Here is a 26,773-nt window from a genome sequence, read left to right as displayed (position 1 = left end):
TGCACACGAAATTCCAAGAAGCCCTTAGGGTTCAATGCTATATGCATCTACCCTACCATGTTAAAAGATACAGCACACACAAGCAAAAATAATTTCTAATATATTGTAACATATAAGATTTCACTTTTGGTTTGTCAAAAATTCTTCATTCTTGTGAAATACAACTTTCTAAATTCAGAAAAGCCGTACTAAGAGATCAAAATTGCAGAATGACATGACATACTTGAACCTAAACTGGAAGACAAACACTTGTTTAGAATCTCTCACACATATCCTTGACATTTTTCTGTATTTCCAGGATCATTAGTAGTGCACAGAAGACAACCAAACAGAAGATTTTATATTCCCCAAGCACAAGCAGAGAACTCTTTCGTCCACAGAAAGAAAATGAAAAACAGAACATTGCTGCAGTGAACCTCTGAAAGAAGGAACTTAAGAGTAGGCAGGTGAACAGAGGTCACGTTCACCTTGTTATTAAAATATCCCATTTCATATGTGCAACCAGCCCTAGCGAGATATTGAGGTCTACTGATCCAACAGCATGCAGTCCACTGCTAAAAAACTGTCATGCTCCAGTGTGGCTCTTAAGCAGCAGGTCACACCTGGCAGGGGGCAAGGACTGCCCTTCAGCCTCTCCCACCATGACGAGAACGGCATTCCGGCTGATACTTCCCATTCACACCTTCATAAAGAAGTTACCATTCCAACAGGTCTTGTCTTACTATTTCAATCAATCATCGCTCTTCTAATTTAAATGCAATCAGAACTTGAAAGAGGTTCTTCTTTGGTTACAACAGCATCTCCTAGGCATGACAAATAATCATAGAATGTGTTTAATCATAGAATCACAGTTTGGGTTGGAAGACACCTTAAAGACCATCCAGTCTCACCCCTCTGCTGCGGGCAGGGACACACACACCCCCAGCCCAGGCTGCTCCCAGCCCCGTCCAGCCTGGCCTTGGGCACTGCCAGGGATGGGGCACCCACAGCTGCTCTGGGCAGCCTGGGCCAGCACCTCACCGTCCAAACGGTAAAGAAGTTCTTCTAATATCTAATCTAAATTTAACCTCTTCGTTAAAACCATTATCCCTTGTCCTATCGCTACAGGCCCTACTTAAAAAGTCTGTCCCCCTCTTTTTTATAAGCCCCTTTCGTACTGGCAGGCTGCTGGAAGGTCTCCCCAGAGCCTCCTCTTCCCCAGGCTGAACAACCCCAACTCTCAGCCTGTCTCCATAGCAGAGGTGCTCCAGCCCTCTGATCATCTTCGTTGCCTCTGGACTGGCTCCAGCAGGTCCATGTCCTTCTTGTGCTGGGGGCCCCAGAGCTGGCTGCAGTACTGCAGAGGAGAGGGGTCTCACGGGAGCGCAGCACAGGGGGAGCATCACCTCCCTCAACCTGCCGGCCATGCGGCTTGTGATGCGGCTCAGGACACTGTTGGCTTTCTGGGTTGCAGGCACACACAGCTGGGCCATGTTGAGCCACCCCAAGTCCTTCTACCTCAGGGCTGCTCTCAATCCATACTGCCCAGCCTGTGTTTGTGCTTGGGTTTGCCCTGACCCAGGTGCAGGAACTTGCACGTGGCCTCGCTGAACCTCATGAGCTTTGCACAGGCCCGCCTCTCAAGCCTGTCGAGGTCCCTCTGGACAGCACCCCATCCCTCAAGTGTGCCAACCGCACCACTCAGCTTGGTGTCATCAGCGCACTTGCTGAGGGTGCGCTCAATCCTGCTGTCCACGTTGCCGACAAAGATGTGAAACAGCACCAGTCCCAGTACCAGCCCTCAAGGAACACCACTCAGCACTGGTTCCACTTGAACATCAAGCCACTGACCACAGCTCTTTCAGCACAACCATCCAGCCAATTCCTTATTCACCGTGTAGTCCATCCATCAAACCCACACCTCTCCAGTTTAGAGACAAGGATGTCATGTGGGACAGCATCAGATGCTTTGCACAAGTCCAGGTAGATGACATCAGTTGCTCTTCCCTCATCCCTCAATACTGTAACCCAGTTGTAAAAGGCCACCAAATTTGTCAGGCACAAGTAGCCCTTAGTGAAGCTGTGTTGGCTTTCACCAGTCACCTCCTTATTTCCCACGTGCTTCAGCATAGTTCCCAGGAGGATCTGTTCCATGATCTTGCTGGGCACAGAGGTGGGACTGACCAGCCTGTAGTTTCCTGTGTCTTCCTCATTTCCCCGTTTAAAAGTGGGGGTTATGCTTCTCCTTTTGCAGTCAGTGGGAACTTCACCGACTGCCACGACGTCTCAAATAGGGTGGAGAGTGGCTGAGCCACATCATCCGCCAGTTCTCTCAGGACCTGTGGATGCAGGTCGTCAGGTCCCATGGACTTGCGCACCATCAGGTTCCTTGGATGGTCTCGAACCCAAACGTCTCCCACAGCAGGTGGCCCTTCGTCCTCCCGGTCCCTGCCTTTGCCACCTGGGCGGTGTGGCTGGAGCACTTGCCAGCGAAGGCTGAGGCAAAAGTCACCGAGTACCTCAGCCGCCTCCATGTCCCAGGTAACCAGCTCTCCCATTCCCTTCCAGAGAGGGCCCTCGCTTTCCCTAGTCTTCCTTTTACCACCAACGTACCTACAGAAGCTTTTCCCGTTGCCCTTGATGTCCCTGGCCACATTTAATGTTCTCGGGGCTTTAGCTTTCCTGACCTGGTCCCTGGCTGCTCGGACAATTACCCTGTATTCCTCCCAGGCTACCTGTCCTTGCTTCCACCCTCTGTAGGCTTCTCCCCTGGGTTTGCCTCGGTCCAGGGGCTCCTTGTTCATTCCTGCAGGCCTCCTGGTGTGCCTCCTGGAGTTCCTCTTCCTTGGGACACCGCTCCTGAGCTTGGAGGAGGCGATCCTTGAATACTGACCTGCTTTCTTGGTCCCTCTTCCTTCCAGGGCTTTACCCCATGATACTCTACCAAGCAGGTTCTCGAAGAGGCCATCTCTGGTAACCCTAACCTGGAGGCACTCCATTTTCACTGTAGCAGAAGCCAAGTTCCAAACGAGCTCTGCACTGTCACACAGGGATCCTCAGAGTGTTCACTTAAAGCTCACAAAATTTGCTTGATGCAAGTTTTAAAGACTATTTCAACAGTAAGTTGACTGAGACAATCTTATGAATTAAAAAAAAGAAAACAAAAAAAAAAAAAAAAGAGTCTTCTGTACTATGTAGGAGACCCAAGCTGGATTCCTCCTCCTGTTTTCCCAAATTTTAGAGAGCACACAAGAGTCATTGAAGCCTTTGAGAAATGGCAGCATGCTGGCCCTCTCAGGTGACCAGCCGATTAAGCAAGAGTGGTAGACACCGTTCAGTTCTCTAATTCTACTCTGAACCAATCAAGCAACTACAGAACTAAGTGTCATCTGTAATTAACTTCATTAATCAGCTTTCACACCTCCCAGACCGTACAACGATCCCTCAAGGCACTCCACAACAGAAAAGTACAGGATAAAACTAAAATCTTCCCAGGAGTTGGAATGTGATTATAAGGTAGCAGAGGTCTGAACACAGCAAAATGAAGGATCCGTTTTACAGAACTCAACCGCTTGAAAATTAGAAGTGGGAGAAGTTAACACAGGGTGGCCCAAATAGTTGTTTTAGCATCACTCCCAACAAACAGAAAGCATATTAACAACAGTTCAGTTAGTTTGCCAGTAATTCAAATACACAGCTTGGTGCATACCAGTTCAACACTGGCAGCCAGGAAATTCCACAGGGATTTGTTTACTATGGCAGCATTAGGAGAACTTGTTGATGACTGTTAGAAGTGCTACACAGCTCCATCCACCCAGCAAAAATAGTACAGCAAGTTCCAGAGGCTGCCAATGTGGAAATATGATATTTTAGAGACTCCACATATGATCCTCAAATTGTTTTAAGTGCTAGTACAAATGCACAATAGTACAAAGTTCAAGAAGTGGGTCATTATTCCACCTTGATCAATACTCGTGTCAACACACACAGACCTTCTGCTACTCAAGTTTACACCTAAATTTTAGATAAATCAAATAAAAGAACGCAAAGGGGCACAGTTGCAGAAATGAAGCTGCAGGACTAAGAAGCCATTTTCACAGTAAAGTGTTGTTCAAGTGGACAGAAAACTGGTAGAGGTGGCTAGGAAAAAAAAAAAAAAACAAACCACACACGAAACCCAAAGACACATACCCCCTGAAAAAAATAAATGGTCAAGTTCTTCTCTTCCTTGAAAACATGTTTGTGAAACTATGTCCACAAGATGGTGGTTCACATCCTTTAGGGAAGGGACTTCGTTAGGCTGAAGTTTTTTGGAAGTGTTCCAGGCCAAGACCCTCCCAGCTCCCAGCGGCTCCCTTCCAGCACAGCTATCAGGTACCCTCTGACCGCCCCACATGTCAGCTAAACTCTCAGGGCAGAAATCAATTTGCAGAGATGGACACAACCAGCCCCCACAGCCTGGGAAAAGTGCTTACTGTTGGCAAGCTTGGCTGATCAACAGCACTTCAGACTGTTTACCTGATAGCTACGTGCTCCAATGCCCAAAAAAAAGCAATTAAAAGCTTCGAAGTACCAGTGGTCCACACCACCCACAGTTATTTTCAGCTAGCAGAAATCTAGCAAAGATGGGAGAAACTCTGACAAATGACAACTCCCAGCTGCATCTTAAATTATGAGAGAGGATATGATTGTTTCCCCACCCTCCTTCCTCGGCTTTATTTGCCCAGTTATTCAGAATAAAGTGCTCTTTCCACACAGTAAATCTGAATTACCATGGTGCAGTAAAGGATGTATTTACATGTATGTTGTTGTCTCTACCAATGCTCGTTAGGGAAGTCTGACTAGCGATCTTAGTAACATGCAAATAACATGTATTATGTTTCAATCCATCACTATGGAGAGCTACTCAGCAGCTGTATTTTCCTTACCTAGCACAGCTGCAAGACTCAGTCCGCACAGACACCTCACAGCAGAGTCATTTCTCTCCTGTGTATATTTTAAAATGGTACTATTTGAGCAGAAAGTTTGCCTCTGCACTTTAAGACACTAGAAGGAAAAATAAAGCAAACCTGAACTCATGACAAGCCTTCAGCTACATTCACAGTAGCTTTTCTAACGCTTTGGAGAGAGGCAGAAGCGGTACAGGCGCTGCTGTTCAGAAGCAGATCCGACACGGCGCGCGCAGAACCCGGCAGCACCGTGAGCCAGGGAGGGATGTGCCGGCAGATGGAGCGAAGCTGCCAGCACCGGAGTGCCGCTGCCTCGGGATGGGGGGGCTTGGGCCCCAGCCAGCACCACAGCCTTTGAGAAACAACAAGGCATTTCAGACCCAGCTGTTCAAAGAAAGCAAGATTCATGTTTTCAGATGCTGCTGTGAAAGCTGGTCTGCTTTACAGTGTTGACCCTTTCAAAATATTTTGGGCACTCTGCAGCAACATTATTAGTTTTACCTTACACTTATCATACAAATAACATCATTAAACCCAAACAAGTTTGTATATCGTGCCAAAGGAACCCAGGATTTATAAAACCTTGTGCGTCTCAAGCATGACACTTAATGCAATATTTTTTCACCTAAATCTCTGAACAACCCATTAGGAGAAGACTGATAATTTTAACATGGACTTGCCCATCTGTATAATCGCAATCATTGTCAGTGCTTAGTTTTGCCAGGGGCAAACAGGTCACCAGGTGGGACCAAAGGGACATACCTTACTCCTCCTTCTGCCCTTAATCACAACACCATGGTAATGGCCACACAAGGGTGACAGTTCTCGTCCAGGTTTCTAGCTAGCGCAAACCGGCACTTCTTCTACTGTAACACAGTAAACTACAGCAGCTGAGAACTCTGGCATTTCAAAGAACTACCATGAAAAATCTACAGAGGAGCCCCCTAGTAAAGGAAGAGGAAGGAAAAAAAAAAGCAGCCCACAGCAGGGCCAGCTACCAAAGACCTAAAATCCAGCAGAATGCACCATCGCATGCTATCTCCTCAAATCACATTGTTCTACGGTACCAAAGCCTGCTCAGATTGTCCAAATTTCTAATGCAACAATTCTGCTGAGAAGAATAGTACAATTAAGCAAGGATAGGGGCAGAATGAAATTACAGCAACCTCATTCACAGGCTCGCTGAGCAAAGACGAAAGACAGGAGCACTGGCAAGAACAGCCTAAAAGTGTCTGCAGGCTGCAAACCACAAAAAAGGTGGAATTAATGGAATAGAGGAGGTTTGAGTAGGAACGATAGGATCACATTAGAGTAATGCAAGTGTGGGCTGCATATCAGGAAGTACTTCTGGCCTACAAAATCCACTTACCTAAGAAGCTTCCCACACACCACCTTGGTGAACAGCATGAGATGACCTCCTTGCCACCTGCACGAAGGAGGCAGGAGCCCTCAGACGGAAGGTGGCTCTAAGTAACAAACAACCCATCTGTGTATAGGCTGCCTACTCTATAGGCAACTCTTCCCAAATTCGGGATTGTAATCCCAAACGAGCCATAAACTCAGGGGAAATTCACTGTGCTGCGCCGCTTTGCAGGTCTGCTCAGCTGTACCACCCAGGGGCCCACAAAATTAAATAGTACCAAAATCAGAAGCACGGAGGAAACTCTGGCTGTTCCCAACCAGCCCCATACCTTAAGAAGGTCCCAGAGGAAGCCATGCACCTCTGCAACCGCTCTGTGAGGAAACTCAGCACCTCAGGGCCATGGTCAGGCATGCAACTGCAAACCCTGCACCGCAGTTCCTGTTTAGCATCACTGACCAGCACATGGATAAAAGCCACCTAGTTTTACTGGGTGTAAAAAACTGAATTAAACTTTTTAAGATGCTACTTTCAAGAAGCATTTAATAATTTACTATTTTAATTTTAATAATTTACTCCCCATCAGTATGCTGTAAGAAAACACCTTGAAATACCTTGGGTTTTTCCACATAGCTTCTGCGACCTGCCATTGAGTAAATACTTCCTACAGATACTACTTTGAGGATGCTGTATTTTGCTTCAGGTTTACAAAAAAGCTGCACTTTATTTTTTGCTAGAAGACACCATCCCGAAGCACTGATGAAGATTTGTCTTCCCATGCAAATAACCAGGCCAACAATAATGCCAGTCAGGTTCAGAGCTGTGTATGTCTGTACCTCACATTCTCCCTAAGGGCCGTTATTTAGGTGGGTAAGGATGAAGTTTCACATCCCTCACTCAGCAGGAAGCCGAGCTCTCCACAAGCACCGTGCTTGGCACATTTACAAAGAACAGGTCTGCTCTTGCTCACCCTAACCCGTTTCTACGTAGTCCTTCAGTGCCACCCCTCTAATTTACTTTAAAATGTTAAACCGTACCTTCTTGACAAGCAGGAATTACTATATTTACGACCACAGTAACGTTCAGGATTGACCCCAAAGCCACTGCCTTATAACAGCACACTGCTCCAGACCTCCTAGCTTCCCAGCAGAACTTACGGCCACGGCTGCTCCAGTTTGAGTATCGCTGTTTCTCACAGGCGATCACACTGAACCCACAGCTGTTTTCTGGTACTAACCAGCAGACTGAGGCTCAGGTCTTCCTCACACACCTCTCGAGAAAGGGACAGTACCAGCACGCTGCTGGTGAACTACACGCATATATGGTACAGAGCATCACACACAGGCTCACTTTGGTGTGAGGGTTTTTTTGGAGGAAAGGGAAGAGCATCTTCAGACATTCAGACTCACAGCAATTACAGCAGCTCTCATTTGCTTGCTGAGGACCTAGGATCCATAACCATTGCCAGAGATTTTCCACGAGCAGATCTTTGGAAGTGCATTCCAATTTCCTGGACAGTAAATTCATCAGGAAGACCAAAGCACTAACTAGCATGAAAACGTACTTGATTCTTCAGTTCAGAACACAAGAACTCCAAAGTTAGGAAGTGCAAAAGTTGTGTTCTGGGTCAGCAGAATAAAAGGCTTCATTACAGAAGGATTTCAGATCCACTGAGTACTTATTCCACAGGTCTGGTCTGCTTTAAATGGGACAGATTTACTTCATTTCAGGTTTTTAAACCATCTTTAAACACACTGTGTATAAATGGGTTACTTTCTGCTGCATTGGTTTTTCTCTCCCAAAATAGCATGTATTTTTGCTGTTTTCTTTATGGACCGTGTTTTTCCTCCCTCCTCTGATTTCCCAGGAACTTTCTTGATACCAGAACACTATTTTGTTATCACTGTGCTTTCTGGCGCCACCGCTGCCCACCCACCTGCCCGCCCCCCCCTTTTTTTTTATTAATAATACAGTACATCAGTTTTCAAATTAATTTGTCTTTATGTGTTATTTAGCTTAACATCTAGCAGATATTTGTACAAGAATTTGTCAATATTTCAACTGAGATCCAAAATAATTTAGTTCAGTTTAGTTAGCAAGTTCATGTCTTATGACACATCCTCACACTATTGATTTCCTACTGCCTGCCAGAACAACAAATGCCTGTTCTAAGAGATGCTCGCTCATCTGCTGATGTACAAATCACACTAATGATGCTGAAATGAGTGCTTCAAAAGCAAAAGCACTCCCTTCAGTGTGAAATCCTTATTCTCATAGCTCAGTATTCATGCTGCTCCAGTTACAGACTGAAAACAGAATGTTTTAAGTTATTTGAGGATGGCAGTTCACATTCTGCCCAACTTCAGAATTACACCGTCCCTGCCTGCTACAGGAGTGACAGAACACGCAGCATGCTGCAGTAGCACCAGTGCAACCTTGGGGTCCCTGCTAAGACCGTGTGCAAGGGGACATTCAGTGCCAAGAGTGACACACAAAGCCACAATCTCATTTTATGTAACCCATAAAGAAGCCTCCACACATATCACCAGAGCAACAACTTCCACTTCCTAAACCGCACTACTACTACCCTCAGTCTCAGCTGAGGTGTATCTTCTAAACACAGTGAGGACTTCTTCGAGCTCTGAGTCGTGACCGTTTTCCCCAGAGAACAAAGCCAGTCCTAGATTCATTTAAAAATAAATCAGTCAGGCCAGGTGCAGGATTTAGACTGAGTTGCAAATAACAGCCCTCTAAGATTGTTTTATCTCAGCAGACAATTATTCCCTACCTCCTGCTCGAACTCTTAGCAGGCACTCTCAGTGGAAAAGCAGCATGGTTTTTAACTTGATTAGGTTAAGTACAAATATCACTCCCTAAGCTGGTAACGTGCCAGTGCTGAATTTTCAGAGCTAGACAAAACTGTACTTGCATAGATGTGAGATGCTCCAGCACGTTTCTTTTTATGTATCTGCACCAAAAAGTGGATTACCAAAATGGATGGACTGAACACATCTTCCTCCCACTAAGGGTCTGAGTTGTAGAAGTACTTTCTGTTTTCTCAAATGTTAAATGAAATTGATTACTGAAAATTAGTCTTCTGCAACTTAATGAGTTAAATACCTATTGTTATCTTTAACATGCTGATTCACTACATGTAACAAAGCCCTGTAATCAACTAATTATCCTCAATTCCAAGTTGGGGATTTTCAGGTTGATTTGCACTCAACAAACTACTACAAAAGTGAAGCAGCACCCAAACCTTTTGTGGTGTACCCTCCTGGCAGGTTGAAGAGCACATCTGCACCTGCTAATCCATCCCTCTGCTCTCCCCTCCCTCAGAGGGCAACCTACACAAAAGAAACTTTCCTTCTACTCTGGTCTGGTTTTTGGAAGGACACAAACCAGAGTATTTTTACCTTACTGGATGGGTGGGTTTTTTCTTCCAGAAGTCTACTACAGCGCTCATTAACAGTTCCCCAACCCACAAGAGATCCAGCTAAAGAATTTCTACAGATATGCCAGCTTTTCCAATTTTTTTCAGCAGTCTTCAGCTATATATTCTTCCCATTGGACAAACTGAAAAGGCTGAGGACTTGTGGTTGTTTTTTTGTTGTTGTGTTTGGGTTTTTTCAAATCTTTTATTTTTTGTGTAAGACGCAATTATAGGCATATTATCTTGTATAAGATTTCCATGCTTCCTTTTGTATCACACAAGCTGACCACCACCTGGTAATAGGTAACAGCCATCCTGACACTACAGCATCAGTGATCCGTATCCACTTTACAGAGGCTGAACTGCTGCAGACAGGAGTCTAAGCAGTTTAGAAAAAAAAACTGTTCCAGTCTCAAGGTACAAGCACTATAGATTACTTCCTGTAAGTACTGATGTATTTGACTAAGAGAAGCCCAGTTTCCTTTAAAAAGTGTTCAAGTCATTTTACCTTTGAAGTGCTGGAGGGTACGGGAGAGCACTGACTGCCACTGGTACCAGCGCACGAAGCAGCTCTGCTGCCTCTGGAAGAGGAGGGAGGTCTGTGACTGGGGGCAGGGGGCACAGGTGGGACACACCACCTCACAAGCTGCCTCCCTCCTAACACCGGAGATCCCCAAAACAAGCATCACTGACACCCAATACTGAACTTCAGCAGCAAGGGATTCTTATTCCCCACACAAAGATACACAAGGAGCATGTGACATCTAATTCTGGGGAAACCGAGATGGAGCTTCTCAACACGAAGCCGCAGACACCCAGAACCCACGGTCTGGTTCTTAGAAAGCCAAGATAACTGTGAGACTGCGACATGACTTCAAAACAAGAGTATTTTCTATTTTCCCAGCTGGAGACTTCCTCCATGTTTTGTATGACAGTAAACTGGTCCTGTGGGTGGCTTGGTGCCCCTGCTCCCGGTCAGCAGGAGCCCCAGCAGCCACAGCCCCCCACCTCCCCAGCTGGGGAGCCCACAGGTGGGACCCCCCCCACACACACACAGCAAGACAGGGTATCCTGGAGGAAAGAAGGGGCTCGCTCCCTGCAAAAGGAGGGGGACGACACCGCCGGACACAGGACGGCTGGGGAGGCAGCATGCCTCAGATGAAGGTGGCCCTGAAAACCTGACTCACCACAGACAGTACATGGGCAGAGGGCCCAGGCCAGGGCCAGCCTCGCCAAGCGGGCTCTCTCCCCGTTTCCCCACTAAGCCCCACAGGCTGTGCCTCAGAGCAACACAACACTGCCATAAATATCCCAGATTAATTCTGATTCCAGCCTCAAATCCACTTAAGAGACTTAAAAGCCTCCGAGTCCCCCGAGCTGCCTGCCCAAAGAGAGCGCTGCAAACGAGTCATGGGCTGGAGCAGAGGAAATATTATCGAACAAGGCAAGTCATTTGTACAATTTCTGGTAATGTCGTTTGCAAGAGACAAATGGGACAAGATAGCCGAGCGGACGCCTTGTGCTAGCAGCACTGCCACACAAAAAATCCTCGGGTACTGGACACAGATGCACAGGGTAGGAATCGTGTAAATAGCCCATACTTTCTGGAAATAGCTCTTTCGCCTTCTGGGATTGATTGTTAAATGACAGCATATGCTCTCCATGTTTAAAGAGCTATTTGCTTAGTTTTCATAGAGACATCTTTGTTAATTAAAAAAAAAAAAAAAAAAAAGCCTGAAATGAGAACCCCGGCATCGCCAAAAAGCCCCGAAGCGTTAACGCTCCGACAGCAGGAAGGGAGCCGGGCAGGGAGCGCTGCTGCCCCCCCCGCACGGGTGCGAGGCGCTGGGGAGCCGGGGCCGGCAAAGGGGGCCCCGAGTGACCGACGCCCCGTCCCCGTGCGCAGCCCCCGGCCCGACCCCCGAGCCAACGCGCCCTCAGCGCGCCGCAGCCGCAGGACCAGGCAGCAGCCGCTCTTGCCCCCACCCTGGGGGGGACCCCACGGTGCCGGCAACCCCCCGGGGCAGCCCCCTCCGCCACCCCCAGCGCCGCGGAAAGGGCGATGCAGCCAGGCCGGGAAGGGGGGGCGGGCTGTCCCGCTGCCCCCCGCCACAGCGGAACCCCGACGGCAGCGCCCGAAGCGGGGCGTCTCCCCCCTCGCACCCCTCGGCGGGGCGGGCGGTCCGGCTGCGCGGGGGGGCTGGGCCGGCAGCCGCGGAGCCCCCGCTGCCCGCTGGCCCGGCGTGGCGGAGCGTCCCGCACAGCCCCTTATGCAACCGGGCGCGCCCGGCTCCCCGCGGCGGCACGAACCGCCGGTGCAGCCGCGTGTGCGTTTGTACCGCGGGGCTGCGAACGGCCCCCTGCGCGGTGCCACAGCGGCTAATGCACGCTCTTCCCACTCGGCTCAAGGAAAACTAAATCTTAAATACTTTCCCGTAAGCAGCAGCACGTCGGGTAAGCGCCCCGACTGTAGTTACTGCTATTCCTGAATTCCTGCTCCTTCAGGATCGCGCGCAATTAAGCGGCTTTCCGCGCGCGGTAAAGAAGCGCACGATTAATTACAGCTTAGGGAGGCTGGGAAGAGACGCGAGGGCTGGGAGCGGACGCGGCCCAGAGACGGGCGAGCTGCCACCCGGCCGAGCCAGCCCGCGCGGTGGCCAGCTGCCAATGTTTACTGACCCCTCGCCGGGTCACTTTCGTTAGCGGCGGGAGCGCGGCTCCCCGCACCGCCGAGGGGCCTCGGCAGCCCCACGGCCGAGGGGGGTGGGGGGGTGGCAGCGCCATCCCGGGCTTCCCACGGCGGGGTGCAGGCCCGGCAGAGAAGGGCAGAGCTCGCCCCACTCCTCCTAACGCCCCACTGATGCTGCTGCGCCGGGAGGGTGGCGCGCCCGGAGCATCCCCCTACCACCACCGCCCCGGGCGGTGAGGGCTGCCCGGGTCCCGGAGCGCAGGGAAAGCCGCGAGCACGGCGGGCGGCGAAGCCTGCCCTAGGGAGCCCCGGCCGTGCTGCCGCGGCTCGGCACCCCCCACCCCGGGCCCGCTCTCCGCGGGATCCCTGCTGGAGAAGCGGTGAGGCACCGGCACCCGGGCGGGCTGGGGGGCAGGGGCTGGGGGCATCCCCCCCGCAGCGGCCAGCTGCCCCCCGAGGGGACCGGCACTCGCTCCCGAGCAGGGAGTCCCGCCGCTGCCCAGAGCTCGCACCCGGGGCGGCTCTGGGAACCGAAGGCAGGAGGCGAAAGACGAAGGGAAGCCCCGCCACAGGAGAAGCCGCCTGGGGGAAGGGGGCACACGGACGCGGGCAGCACTTACTTTTCATGCTTCGCGTTCTCCTGGATGGCGCTCAGCACCCCCGGGTAGGCGGGGGGCCCGCCCTGCTGGAGCCTGCATGTGGCCAGGTGCCGGTGATGCTCGTCCTGGAGGCAGGCATTTTCGTGGTACAACTTGGCCACTTGCTGCTCCAGCTCGTCTATCCGCCGCTTCTGTTTCTCCAGCAGCTCCTGCTGCGTCTCGATAATCTTGTTCAGCTCCTTCAGATACTCCGCCGCCTTGCTGGGGTTCTCCGCTGGGCTCTCCATGGCCTCCCCGCACCTCTCACCCTTCGCCGAGCAGGTGGGAGGCGCAGGTGCCGGCCAGCCCGCTCCGCTGGGAACTTAAGCGAGAGGGAAGAAATAAATAACCCGCCGGAAACCGGCCCCCCCTGCGCGCCCGCCGCTTCCCCTCCTAGAGCCGCGGCCGCCCAGGCGAGCGCAGGAGCGGCACGCAGCGGTTCCCGGCCCGCGCCGCCATTGCTGCCGCGCGGTTCCCCGCTGCCGAGCGAGGGCAGCGCCGGCGGGGACTGCCCAGCCGCCGCCGCCCGGAGCCCCGCCGCCGCTGCCGCACGGGCGCTGTCCCGCCCCGCCAGCGCCGCAGCCGGGTCAGCCCGTCGCCTGGCAGCGCCCGCGCCCCCGCCGAGCTCGCAGCCGGGCATGGGAGCCCCGCAGCCCGCCCCGCAGCCCCCGCAGCCCGCCCGGCCCTGCGGCGGCTCCCGGCGGCCCTGCCCGCTCCCGCGCCGGAGCCGGAGCCGCCCGCCCGCCGCTCCCCCGCCCCGGCCGCGCCGCGCTGCCGCCGCCGGGGCTGCGCGCTGAGGCGCCGCGGCTGCCCGCTCCGGGGGGCTGGCGGCTGGGGGGGGGGGGGGGGGCGCGTCCTCGCGGTCCCTGGCCCCCTTCCGCGGCCGCGGTGGGCGCCGCCAGCCCGTCCCCGCGGCGCCGGGGGGGTGGGGGTGTGTGAGCGGGGTGGTGTGCGGCCCCGGGGAGCTCCGGCCCGCGGGTGGGGCAGGGCAGCCGTGCGGGGACCCCGCTCCGCGCAGCCCCGTGGGGGTGCAGGGCGACCCCCGCCGCTGCTGGGCCGCGGTGTTCAGTGGCGGAGCGGCACCGGGGGGTGCTGGCGCTGTGCCCGCCGCAGGGCCCCCCCTCGGCAGCCCCCGCCGTCGGGGCCGGACCGCTGCCCGCCGGGGTGCGCCTGGGCAAGCTGCTGGGGTGGGGGTCCCCTTATCGTCCCAAGGGCGTGCCCGGTGGGAGCGCTTGGGAAAACCGGGAATAGGAAAGGGAAACGGGGAGACAGTGCAGGAAGAAGATAGGAAGGTGAATGTGTGCTTTTCTCCTCCCATCCTCTCGATGACTCCTTCATTTTTTTTCCTCGTTTTTCTACCTCTTAAACTTTGCGAGTTTCCCACTAGCCACGTTTCCCAGAGAGGCGCTTTCTGCTGCCGGTGGAGCACAAGCCCTTTCTTGTGGCACCAGCCCTCGCTGGCATGTGCCAGCAGCCATGGCGCTTGGCCATGCCTGATGCAGCAAAGCAGGGAGGTGGGCACCCGGGGTCTCGGGGCTCTCTGTGGCCTCCTTGGCGTGAGGGGCTGGAGCTTCTTGGATGGAGCTCCAAAGCGCAGGGTGGATGTCCCGACTTCTCCCCCTCTTCTGCCTCTTGCCGCCGGCTTGGCAACATAGGGAGAAGGGGCGTGGGGGAAGGATGAAGCCCAGAAACGCAGAGGTTCATCCGGCAATTCTCATATTCGTTCTCATTTTAGGTAGAAACAAGTTATCATCAAACCAGTTACTTTTGCTGTGGACATACCCCCAATGAAGGGCTGTTGAAGTGAGTGAAGCACGAAGCACTCATTTCCAGCCCTAGGGAGGATCGTGAGTTCACAGAAAAGGCTTCAGCTGCTTTTTGAAGAGGCCGAGCTTCTCTTCCAATGACTCCATCAGTATTTTGCATTAGAATTTTTTTTTTCTTCAGTATACTATTTGCTCAGAATGTATTTGCTGAAGATCAGTTTGCTCTTTGTGGAAAGAAATGTAACATCTTGCTGAGGCAACCTGCATGGTAGTATTTGAGGCAGCCCAAATATTTGGCAGGGGTTACATTGATAAATACAGCAAGTGAACTTGTTTCTTACATGCAAAATAAAATGTAAAGTGAGATGCTCGAAACTCATTAATGTATCAGCAGACAATAAAAGCTTATTAAGCATTTCACAGAGAGGACAGCCAAAGTGAAACAGCAGTGGTTAGTAGAACTAGAATCCGTTTGAAAGCGATTTCAGGTAGAAATTCCTGAGTTCGTGGGACCCGTGCAGCCTTGCTAAAGAGGCACGAGCCGTTTTAAGTGTGATTACTTTCCTTCCTTCTTTTACAGATTACAAGGAAGTGCCTCAGTTCCCAAATGGCAAAGCTGTATCTTGTTCGGTGGCTTACAGTCTTGTTAGATAAGCTAACTGAGGAATAATAGCTTGTGAAGGGACTAGCTTCTCTTTCATGTCTGCTTGATTTTGGAGGGTTTGGGGTTTGTCGGGTTTTTTTGAGAGGATACCAGTAAAAAGATAATGAACTTGACCTGCCAGTCAGAAGCTCGGCTGCTTGTGCTGTCCCATAGAGGACATGGAGAAAAGCAAACCTACTGGAAACACTCTTCCCAGGAAACCATAAATTAGACTGGAAAATTTTAGTAAACCCTCAGAAAAGCCTTTGGGTTGGCACCTGGCTACCAGGGCCATGCTCCCGGTGTGCTTGGTATGTCGCTGGCACTCGGCATTTAGAAATGGGAGGGGGTGCTCTGTGTCTGAGGGATTGTTCCTCTGAGCCTCAAAAGGCCTGTGTGCTTCAGCACGCTCTGTAAATTAACAAGAGGTAAACTTAGAAGATAAGCATATTCATGGAATCAATAATATATTCAGTCTCTCTGTGTAAGACACAGATTGTAAAAGCAGATCCAGCTTGTTCGGATTTGCTCAGTTAGAAAATGAAGTGACATCAAGCCTAACCTTTTTAAATATGAAAATTGCCAAAATAGCATTTGTGTTACTTGCTAACATCTTACCTCAGACTGTCCATTTTTATAAGCTAAGTATCACATGGTTAATTCTTGCCTAGGAAGGTGCCAAGGGGGTCTTAAATATGAAAGGAAACGTTGCGCGTTCGGTAAGTAGGATCCTCTTACTAATTCATTGCTAGCAATACATAAATATCCCATCACACTGTGGAAGAACTTCAGGATGGCCTTAATTTTAGGCTGTCTCAGGTCTTTATACTTTCTGGCAAATGAATACCCTGCAGAGTACCATTTGTGAGTGTAAGGGCGTTTGTTCCCATGTCCGATCCAAATTCTGATCGGGATTCAGGGAGGTGTCTCTGCTGCTTGTGGGACTCCGTATGCCGTTAGATGCCCCACAGAGATTGGGCACATCTGCTGGTCCAATTCTAAAAACCTGGCTCTTGTACTTGCTACATGCCTGTCTGACTGGGATGTTTGGTCAGATGTGAGTTTGTTGGACTGCATAAAAACTAAGCATAAAATGTTACTATCTCAAAAGCGATTTGGTGTGGCTAATAATGCCAGGAGTGAGCAAACAGCTGAAGTAATTTTGTCAAATACAAGACCAGGAGAAAGCCTCTGATACATATTTTCCATGTACAATTAATTAGGTCAGTATAATATAAAACACAAGAACCCAGAAGTCATGCAGTGATTTGTGCTCAATCTTAACTCTGCCCTCCATCTCTCTCTCAAAAATTTCTCTTGGAAGCCACTTCTTTCCTGCTTGCACTGTCGCCTGCTCTCCTCCCCCTTTACTTCTCTCCCTCTCTCCTTGGTTTTGCTGGATTGTCTTTAGACACTGAGGAACATTACCCTCTTGCCAGAGTTTATGTGTAGGTACCAAATTCTTTCACACCATGTGCCTAGTGTGTGTGTACCCTAATACACAATATACGTGTGCCCTGTCTCAGAACGGGGTACTCCCCGTGCACCCAGAAGCGCTTGTTCGTCTCCAGCAGGCTGACAGTGGGGAAACAGCTGAGCGGTACCAGAAAGACCAACATTCTCTGTAGCCCATTTGCTGCACGCTTTTGAGATTCCTTGGAGAAGGAAGGCAATAGAAATCATGCTGCTGCCCTGGACCATTGCCTCGGTAGGGCATGTACTGCCTGCGAGACTGGTATTAAAAAAAAAAAAAACAAACAACTAAACACAACACAAAACCAACACACAAACAAAACACCAAAAAAAGGCGGCACAACCTTAAAGACCTGAAGTCTTTTAGAAACTGGCTGCTTCTTTCCTCTCTCCTGGTTACGGATAACCCACTGTTAAAACCTGACATCTTGACATCTTACTTCTCTTACTGGTCTATCTGATTTCTACTTACAAGCATGGAACATCCTTGTGCCTTTTCCTACCACAAATCTTTCACAATAATCTCTTGTGAAATACGATCATAACACCATTGAACTTGTTCTCGGATGAATGGAATGCACTGAGTCTCCCTCTTGTAAAAGGGAGATTGCTTGAGCAGCCTCTGTCAGCCCTGGAGTTCTCGGCGCACCCCGCGGTGCCTGAGCAGCTTGTATGGCAGTTGAACAATTAGGCTGTGCTTTTACCCTGACCAGCTTATAAACTATTTAAAGTATCACAAGCTAAGCATGACAAAGTTACAGGCCCTATTTTGAGGCGTATACACAAGGCAGTAGAAAGTTCAATTATAATTTTTGGAGTGCTGATGCCAAGCCTACTGATCATCGCTGTTTGCGTGACTTGCCTTTTGATTTATGGAAGAAATGATAAATTGGCTCTTCTGGGTTACATAGCTTGATCTGGAAGTTTGCCTGCAGAGTTTGGTCCTGAGCTAATCCATCTAAATACCTAACTTTAACCGAGTCTTTAGCTCTAATGAGCCTTTCATAAAAGTATTTCCTTTGTATTTTTGTTAGTGTCTGTGAATTCTTTCTGTATATCTTGTTTTGATAAGCAGAATCAGGGAATGTTAGTAGGCAAAAAAAACCCCAACGTGTCCTCTTGTTTGAAGTCCTTGGGAAAGTACTGTGGTTTTGAGTCCTGTAAATTAAAAAGCCCTGTTAGTGTAAGGTATCAAGCAACTCTAATATAAAAGCGTGGGATAAATTAGCAAGGAATATTTTGCTTCTTTGGGGAAAGAGGAAAAGTCAGTAATGGGCTTATAAAGGAAAGGATATGCTGTTTAAAGAGATGGCTCATGGTTTTTCTTGGGGAGTGTAATGTGGCAGCAGCACTGAAGGCAAGGCGTACTGTGAGCCCTGGCTGGTGGGACAGATGCCACGTTCTAGCAAAGCGGGAGGAAGGGGGATAACACCACATGGAGCACTTGCAAATGAAGCACCTGGCATGATCTGCAGAGGAGCTGCAAGACGCCTTCGTAAGCCCTTGGATCTCAGCAGTGCAAGGGCCTTGGTGCACGGGGAGTACCCCGTTCTCGGACGGGGAGCACGTATGTCTGTATTAGGGTACACACACACTCAGAACGGGAGCTGAAGCGGCGTCACTGAAGGTGGGCGTAATGCTTCTGGTGCGCTGCAGCAGTCGGTGAGCGCTCCTCAGTTATGACAAGGAGAGGCAGGAATGGACACGTGACCAAAGGAGAAAAGTATATGCTACGATATCAAATACCTAGTGTCAAGAGCAGATAGGCGCTGGAAGAAAACACATTAAACAGATGAACAGTAGAGGCGTATTGGTGGGGCAAAAAAACTTAGACATGAGATTAGGAAGCTGGCTATTAAAGAGAGGAAAGCAAACAGATGAAACCCTCCCAAAACTGCAACTTCACAGATTCACTGAAAGCAAGGAGGAATATCAAATGCTAAAATATGCATCGGTGTGGTCCATCACCATTTCTTGTGATTACATGATTTCATTGCAACATGCTTCTTTTTTTAAGCTTATAAAGCAATACAATATCATACACAATATCAAATACCAGCACTTCAATATCAAAACACCCAAACCAAAGTTTTCTTGAAGTCTGTTCTACATAAAAACCTAATAAGCAAACTTGCTCATATAAATGTGTTGAAGGTTGGGGTTTTTGGGGGTGTGTTGTTTTTTTTTTAAAAAAACACTACTTAAAGGAATAATTATCTATTTTGCCAGAGTTAAATTCACCCACTATTTTCCATTTTAAGATGTTGTATTCCATTTTGATTCCATCCATTTCCATTCTAGTATTTTTCTGTAGTTGGTTGGAGTCAGTTTTTCCATGCTTACCATGTTGTTCAGATTGAATTATCTAGTGAATTTCAGCAAACAGTGCTTTTCAGAATAAGATTGTGAGAAAACATGAACATCAGATAAGGTTATTTTAAATAACCACGGGAACAGAAATTAGGCAAAAGTCAGAAGAAGCAACTGTGATAAAATATTAAATCCTCAGATATATGTTTTTATTTTGCCAGAGGTATTTTAAATTGGACACCTACATTGATGAACACTGATGATTTTTATCATTAATTTCTTGTTCTCATTTCACATCTGTAATTGGTGTGGTGCTTACTAGGATGCTATGAAGAGAAACTGGCTTAGATGGCATAGTAATGTCTTTTACATTAGGAAAGAATTCTACCTTCAAAGAGAAGTTGAAATAGCAAAAAAATTAGACGATGGGGAAGCATCCTGAAAAATCATTATCAAATGGCATTTCCAATATGTATTCTGTTCATTCTGTCTGAGTCCAATGGATAAAATCACAAATAGTTTGAAAGCAGGGCATACCATTGTGTATATGTATATGATCAAAGAGAAGAATTTGTTGCATGGGTAATCCTAATTACAGCATTTAATAACTTCAGAAGGCTTGAAAATTCAGCCTCGCCTATTCTTTTAAGTAGTGTACCTCTCCATACCTCCTGGCTTATTTGAAATCTTGTATCCCTATAAATGATTTAAAACAATTAGTATTCAAAGTAAGATGTACAGATCCATCAGGAAGCACTTAGGTGACTGAAAATGAAGGTTATGACAGAGGCTTAATATGTTCTTGCCATTTATAATGGTTTTTAGCTTGTGTGTTTGGATGGTTTAGTGAATCCTTGTCATCAACAAAATTTGGAGGGAACAAACCTATTTATTCATTTTGTATGAATTGCAACAGCATGTAAGTGGTGAAGGCTTGGGTTCCTGATCCTTTCATCCCATCCAGAACACCTTTTAATTGAGTGTGCTGTTACGTACATCTGATGTGGAGCGTTTCACCTGCTTTTGCTAATTGTACAGCATCCCTAGGACAGCTACTCTATCTGCTGTCAAGATTGACATACCTCAGTATAACACTTCACTCTTTAATGCATGTTAGCAGCTGGAAATGGGCAATGTTAATTCAGGCAGTCATTAACTAAAAAGGTCACGAGCACATAATTATGGGTTGCTACTGAGAACCTCTAATCTCCAGTCCATCTCCAAACTCTGTCGTAACAGGCAAGAACTTTCCATCTTCCTATCTGCAACATGGGCGCTGCCATGCGTGTGTCCCCGCAGCACGCCTTGAGGCTGCAAATCCTTTCCCACTAACAAAACGGTGCAGAGCAAAGCCCCCAATGAACACCGTTACGTTTACACAGGGAAGTGTGCGGAGAGCTGGCTCCTGTCTCAGCAGTGAGCTATCAGCACCAGTGCAGCCCTGTGCTCAGCACTGCTGCCTCACTGGGATACGGCACCGTGCTGGCAGCTGCAGCCCCTGCAGCTCTGGAGCATCCCAAGGCACTGCTACTTCACAGATCCTGACATCGTCCTGTACAGTGAGATTCAGCATGAGCTTCTGTGACGAAAACTAGCTAGGGAAAAAAGGGTCTCCTTAAAATCTGGACCTATAGCAAACACAGGATAGATTTTCATCATTAAATATTAATGGTGGCAAGAGAACTGGCAATTTCTTTTCAAGGGTGGAGGTATGTTCCTTGCCTTGGCTGCTGTATGTTTACATAGTGTACGTTATTCTGTCCCCACCCTGAATGAAAAGGTGACCTGGAGACTGGTGATGAAACACGTAACAAGGTGAAAACTAGAAAAGGTATTTGCCTGACAGCTGGTTCTGTGCTGGGAGAAAAACAGTAAATTTTTGATCCTGTGGTCATTAAGGTATGTTTGTACTAATGCAATTAGAAGTCTTGTTTGCACTGACTCACCATATTTTCACGCTTACTGGTCTGAGGTTTGTGGACCAGTTACTTTTTTCCAATGAGAAATTAGTAATGTATTGCTGTCCAAGACAGTGTGTATGTGTATATGTGTGAAGAGAAGGAGAAATAACCCTTCATTTGTAGGCAAGGAGTAAAAATCATACCCCAGCTTTATCACTGAAAACAGCTGAGGGAAATTTAAGTTCTTTCATTTTATTTGCAGCAATACTTAAAAATAGATTTGCAGATTCAGACTGGAAACTCTTCTGTCCTTCTCCAAAAAAGAAAATACATCATTATATAGACAAATCAATTTCAATTGCTTCTTACCCAAATAAACAGTGCTAAACCTCCAGATGTCTTAGGTAAAGATTCAAAATCAGGAAATGAAAAACTGAACAAGAAAATGCTAGGGTCAGACAGGATTAACCTTTTCTTATCCCTTCTTTTTCACAGTGTTGAGAAGTATGTAGGAGGGGATGAAACGTGTTGATGCTGGACTGTATCATTAGTAACACTGTTATTTACTATTTCAGCCTAGAAGCCTTGGAAAGTACTTTATCGCTTGATCTTCAAACTAGTATTTGTAACTCGTCAGCCTCTCTCCATTTTATGAGCATTTGTACTGCAACTGCATTGAGAAGCCCTAGAGCAATGTAGTTAAGCTCTATTGAACTCTGTGAAAGTTTAAAGATAAGGGAGTTATTTCTGTCAAAGCTAACATGAAAAAAATATATTTGCTGCTTCATAATTGCCAAATAGTGGCAAAAAAAGCATTTTGTTTTATTATTTCCTTTTTTTCTCCTCTTGCCATCGGAACCTGGTCTTGCATAGGCAAGGACTATGAAATATTGTGGATATTTGGGCACTCCAGTCTCAAGGGTATGCTCTCCTTACAGAGTATGTGGCTTTTGTTGCACATTTCCTGTTACTATTAAAAACTCACGATTAAAATGCTTCACAGGAACCTAGTCCATCCCCAGTCTCTTAGTAGCTGGTCATACAAACAGGGCTCTTCACGTGTTGGTGAGTATGAATGATCAGGGTAGGCTTCACTTGGATCAGCATTGATCCTAATCTCTTTTTAGACCTCTGAGAAAATAATGCAGTAACTTCTGGAATCTTTTCTAGCTAGGTTCTTTCCAGTTGAAAATTAAAAAAATAAAAGAGAGAGAGATGTACTTGCTTTTGGAAGGAATCTATTCCCCCCTCCCCCCCCCTCTCCTCCCCCCCCCCCCCCCCCCCCCCGAACCATTTCTCAAGAGGAGGCTCTATCACAGATGGAAAATCTGTCATATGGAACGGCAAAATATTGTGGCAGCAAAACGTTCAGTGAACACTTACGTAGGGGATTACAGACTGGCAGAGCGAACAGGTTTTCTAAATCAGAGGCACCTCCAGAACTGACCCCGTCCCTGAGTATCTGAAGGCACAAGTAACTTGATTCACTCTCAAGATGAATTGGAAGCCTACCCAAAAGGAAAAGTAAAAAAGGAATGTGCTGCTTCTACAAAGAAGAGATGAAGATGTAAATTCTGGAAATGCAATACAAAAAGAACTAGCTATGTTTTTTTCATAAGTCTGCTTTGTGCACATTGCTTTGTCTGAATTAAACTGGGTCATTTATCCAGAGGAGAATAATGATCTGAGATCTCCAACAAAGTGTTAATGAGATGTTTAGAGCCTTCCCCTTGGCTAGGCACTTAGAACACAAGGAGAAACACCATATCAAAGTAAGTTCTTAGTACAAACGACAGATTCAGTTTATTGTGGGTCCCTCAACAGGAATTGAGATCTTAGACTTAAAAATAGGGAATGGACTAGCTGGGAGCTTGTGACAAACTGCTGTAGGTTCTCCTGAGCGCAGCAGCTTGCTTCATGAGATTTCCTAAAGAATACTGATCACACCAAGACAGATTGCTGTGCTCAGGCTCCTCAGCTATCAGGCTCGGTGGGGCTTGTGTGCACGGTGTAGGTGCTCTCCTTTTACTACTTGGCAGCCTTGGAGGGATTTGGTGAGAAGAATACGTAGAAACGCAATGCCTGGGTGCTGGTATGTCTCCTTGAAATTGTCCTTCATTCAAGTCAGGCAAAAGCTATGAACAGATGAAAATGTTGGGCAGCTAACACTGTTGCAAAGGTTTATAAAGACCCAAACCACAGGAAAGGAAAAAATGGTCTCTCATCTAAGTTTGTAGCCAGGCCCAGAACCCAGCAAGATTGGCAGGGTCTGACATGGGCTAGGTTCTTCCCTTCATAGCAGGCGCCTCGGCGCTCGTCTGCGCTGCAGGATTCAATCACAAAGGAGGAACCTGCAATGAGGAAGGGTGTCAGCTCTTTAAACCTCTCCCCCCACTCTTCTGGAACAGCCATAGGAAAGAATTCAATTTCCTTCATAAGTGTTTTGATCCTCAACCCGTTCAGGAGACTTATTTTCTCTGCATTGGCAACTAAGTGAATTTCTACTGTGGGAAATGCTGCTAACTTCTTAGTAAAGAAGGCGCAGTTTAAATTACGTGATAAATCTGATCCATTTCTCACATGGAAAAGCTAATCCCAATCTCTGTATAAAGCTTTTTATTGTACTGAGCGTTGTATTTCATAGTCCTGTGTAATCAAGACCTATCCTCTGTATCTTGGGTTAATTCATGTGAGTAGCTCTTTACTGAAGTGCAGAAGTGGCACTAATCAAATACTTGGGGGTAAGTGATCTTGAAACCTGTCTCTGAGGGATACTATGACAGGACTGTTAACTCTGATTTTTTTTAATTTTTTTTTTTTTTTTGGCCTGTCAGTGATCTAGGCATTTAAAAGCCTCTTACCGCATTTACTTGCTGAATTACTACAAGAAAAAGATGCATTATTAATGTTTGGGTCTGCCTTTCACCTGAAAAAGATATTTTCCAAAAATCAAAGTAAAGAAAATACCTCATAGTTGTATTTGTATTACTCAGACCTATTGAGGAATATAGTTCTTCCATTACTTTAGTGTAAGGCCTGGGAAGACTCTTCCGCATTGCAAAAAATTCACTTTCCAGCTAAGGTTTTTCAAAACCTGGTGGTCAAAAAGTCATTGTCGTATTACTGCTTTATTGGATGCTAGCTATAAATTGACATTTAAAATAGATCTCCAGGAATTTCTAATGTAGAATGAAATTAATTCAGCCTTTGGGAGCAAAAAGGGCTTTCAAAAAGGTGTAGCTACAACTGCAAACAGGTTTCAACCCATTCCGTTTTGTCCTCTGTTCTGTTACTGTGAGGTTTTTTCCCCCTTTAAGCTCCCAGAATCTCCGCTGCTACAACTGCCATATGTGCCAGAAGGGCAAAAGTGGAGAATTTACCTAAAGTAAACATTCTCCTCAAATCTGGGTCCCACCCACAGCAAAAGCACAGCTCAGGAGCTCATGCAGCCCTTTGCATTGTTACGTGTTCCTCGTTACCATTTCACAGAATGCCTGACAAAAATACGTATTCCATCTCCGAAAGGGAACTAGACAAAGCCCTTGTTCTGCTTGCTGCAACCACAGCCACAATCTGGCAAGGGATGTTTTTCTTCCTGGTTTTTTTTCTGGGTTGGTTTTTTGTTTGGTTTTTTTTTTTTTTTGGTGTTTTTTTTTTATTTTATTCCTTTCTTCTCCTCTTCCCCTTCCTTTCCTCCTCTTCTTTCTCTTCCCTTTCCTTCCCCCCCCTTTTTTTTTTTCATTTCTTATTTTCCTTTATATTTTTCTTCAGAAAGGTGCTGATGACATTATTCATCAACCAGCTTCCACTGCAGAGCAGTTACAGCATCACATTGTGAACTCAAGGTCAGCAAAACTGTAATTCAGACGCTCCAGTCTTCGTCTTACACTGTTTCAGTGCAAAATTATGAAGAATTCTTGACAAGGTCTGCACATACATATCATTCCTTCTAAAAAGAAGAAAGTAAATATGCTGCTTGATGAAACACTGCGTATCAGTTCTTACAGAATCCAACTGGCAAAGCAAGCAGTCCCTTGTTATGCAAAATCCTTGTTTGTAAACAGTGTCCTGCCTTTAAATTGATTTTAATGCTTTGCCTTAGAGAGTTTACACACTTATTTTCCCAGCATAAACCCACTACAAGTGCCATCTGGTGGCAGAAGTAAATTAAATCTGCACAAGGTGTTTTATGGAATTATTAAGGGTAAATTTCCAGCCCAATGGGAAGGGATTTAACCATGAATTCACATGAGGAGGTATGTGCTACTGAGACTGTGTTACAATACATGGATCACTCCGGGTTGGAAAAATTCCCACAAAGACAGGACAACTTGGAGTGAAAATACAACTTGGTCCATGACTGATCGATTGTACTACCAAGATAAATGTCATCTTAGTATACATATTAGGGTGTAATAATTCCATATTTCATCTTAAAAAAAGAGAAAAAGGAAAACGGAAGCTTAAACTTGTTTCACATCCTCTGCATGGACCTGGCCTGTCCCCATTCAGGAATTTTTGCTGATGGACCACTCAATACCTTCTTTTAGGGATAAACTTTTTTTCCTTGCTACAGGGAAAACACACAGTTCTGCATTGCAACAGTTCAGTTTTGTATACAGTCTGTTTTGGTTTCCATGACTTATTACAGATACCCCAAACCTTTAGGTTTTGTAGCCAAGACCTTAACAGATTTCATGCTTGAACGATTATGACTATGACATTTATGAAAAGGTGAAAAAACCTTTGTGAGAACTATTTGAGGTTAATCCTCTGGAGATAAATTTAGGACTCTGTTTTGTGGGAAGGTTTTATTGGGGTATTTTGGCCTCTGTCGTAAGTATGTGCATATCTGGAAATAGTTTTCTACAGCGATGTATATTTTGGCCAGTATCACCCATATGGATCTTAAACACAGGTTCCATGTTCTTTTCTTAGTATGCAAGGAAATGTTCCGACTTGAGAAGACATATGCTGTGTGGCAGTGTTACATCTGTTACAAAATTCTTTTGAGAAGAGAGAACTGAATAATAAGGTGGATTTGCTTTCTATCCTTGTCTCTAGATGTCAGTTCTTGAAGCAGAGTTGCTGACTAAGAAACAGTGTTTGGTGTTGCACTACAGTTCTCAAAAGGAGCGGCGTGAATGCCTGTGAAAAATTCAGTTGATAAACACCAATACAAATAATCCCTGGAAAGTATGTAACTTCAGGTCAGTAATTAATACCTCACTAAGAAGATGATCTTGGCCTGTTCTGGCTGGAAATATTTCAGTTTTAAGAATCACCATTAAGCATACTTCAGCAAGCAGATTTTTTCAGGAAGACTGGCCGCTGATGGTCGCACCAAGCTGTGTGTATCTATCTGTCTATCTACCGCGTTTCTACCCCTGCGTTGAATTTGGGCAAAGGGCGAGTGGTTGGTCCTCTTAAACCATCCGTGTCTCCAGTGCCAAATCAACATGTGCAACTTCTTCTGCTGTCGTGCCACAGCATAGGGAGTCATCCCACCCCATCGATTTGCCAACCTCCCTCTGGTTGCTGGCTACTTAAGACAACACGCAGCTTGTGAACACTCTTTCAGCTGTGTGGCTGACCCCATTCCTAGGTGATATTTTCTCGTGGCTTTCCACTG

At 47.2% G+C, this 26,773-nt stretch overlaps 1 protein-coding gene across 8 annotated transcripts in view; it reads right to left on the bottom strand.

Moving 5' to 3' along the window:
* IQSEC1 (IQ motif and Sec7 domain ArfGEF 1) overlaps positions 1–14,290 on the bottom strand; it is a 349,414-nt gene extending 335,124 nt beyond the window's left edge. For 4 of the 8 annotated variants that reach the window (XM_027789350.2, XM_027789352.2, XM_027789353.2 and 1 more), the window contains exon 1: positions 13,031–14,287. In XM_027789350.2, the coding sequence (XP_027645151.1) occupies positions 13,031–13,296 (266 nt within the window). In that variant the 5' untranslated portion in view covers positions 13,297–14,287. Of the gene's footprint in view, positions 1–13,030 lie in introns of all 8 variants that reach the window. The other 4 variants (XM_027789355.2, XM_027789356.2, XM_027789351.2 and 1 more) reach the window with 4 other exon arrangements.
* Positions 14,291–26,773: the final 12,483 nt, after the last annotated feature.

This window comes from Falco peregrinus, chromosome 5, assembly GCF_023634155.1.
Source record: "Falco peregrinus isolate bFalPer1 chromosome 5, bFalPer1.pri, whole genome shotgun sequence".
Taxonomy (NCBI): Eukaryota; Metazoa; Chordata; class Aves; order Falconiformes; family Falconidae; genus Falco; species Falco peregrinus.
This window is presented reverse-complemented; position numbering and strand designations above follow the sequence as displayed.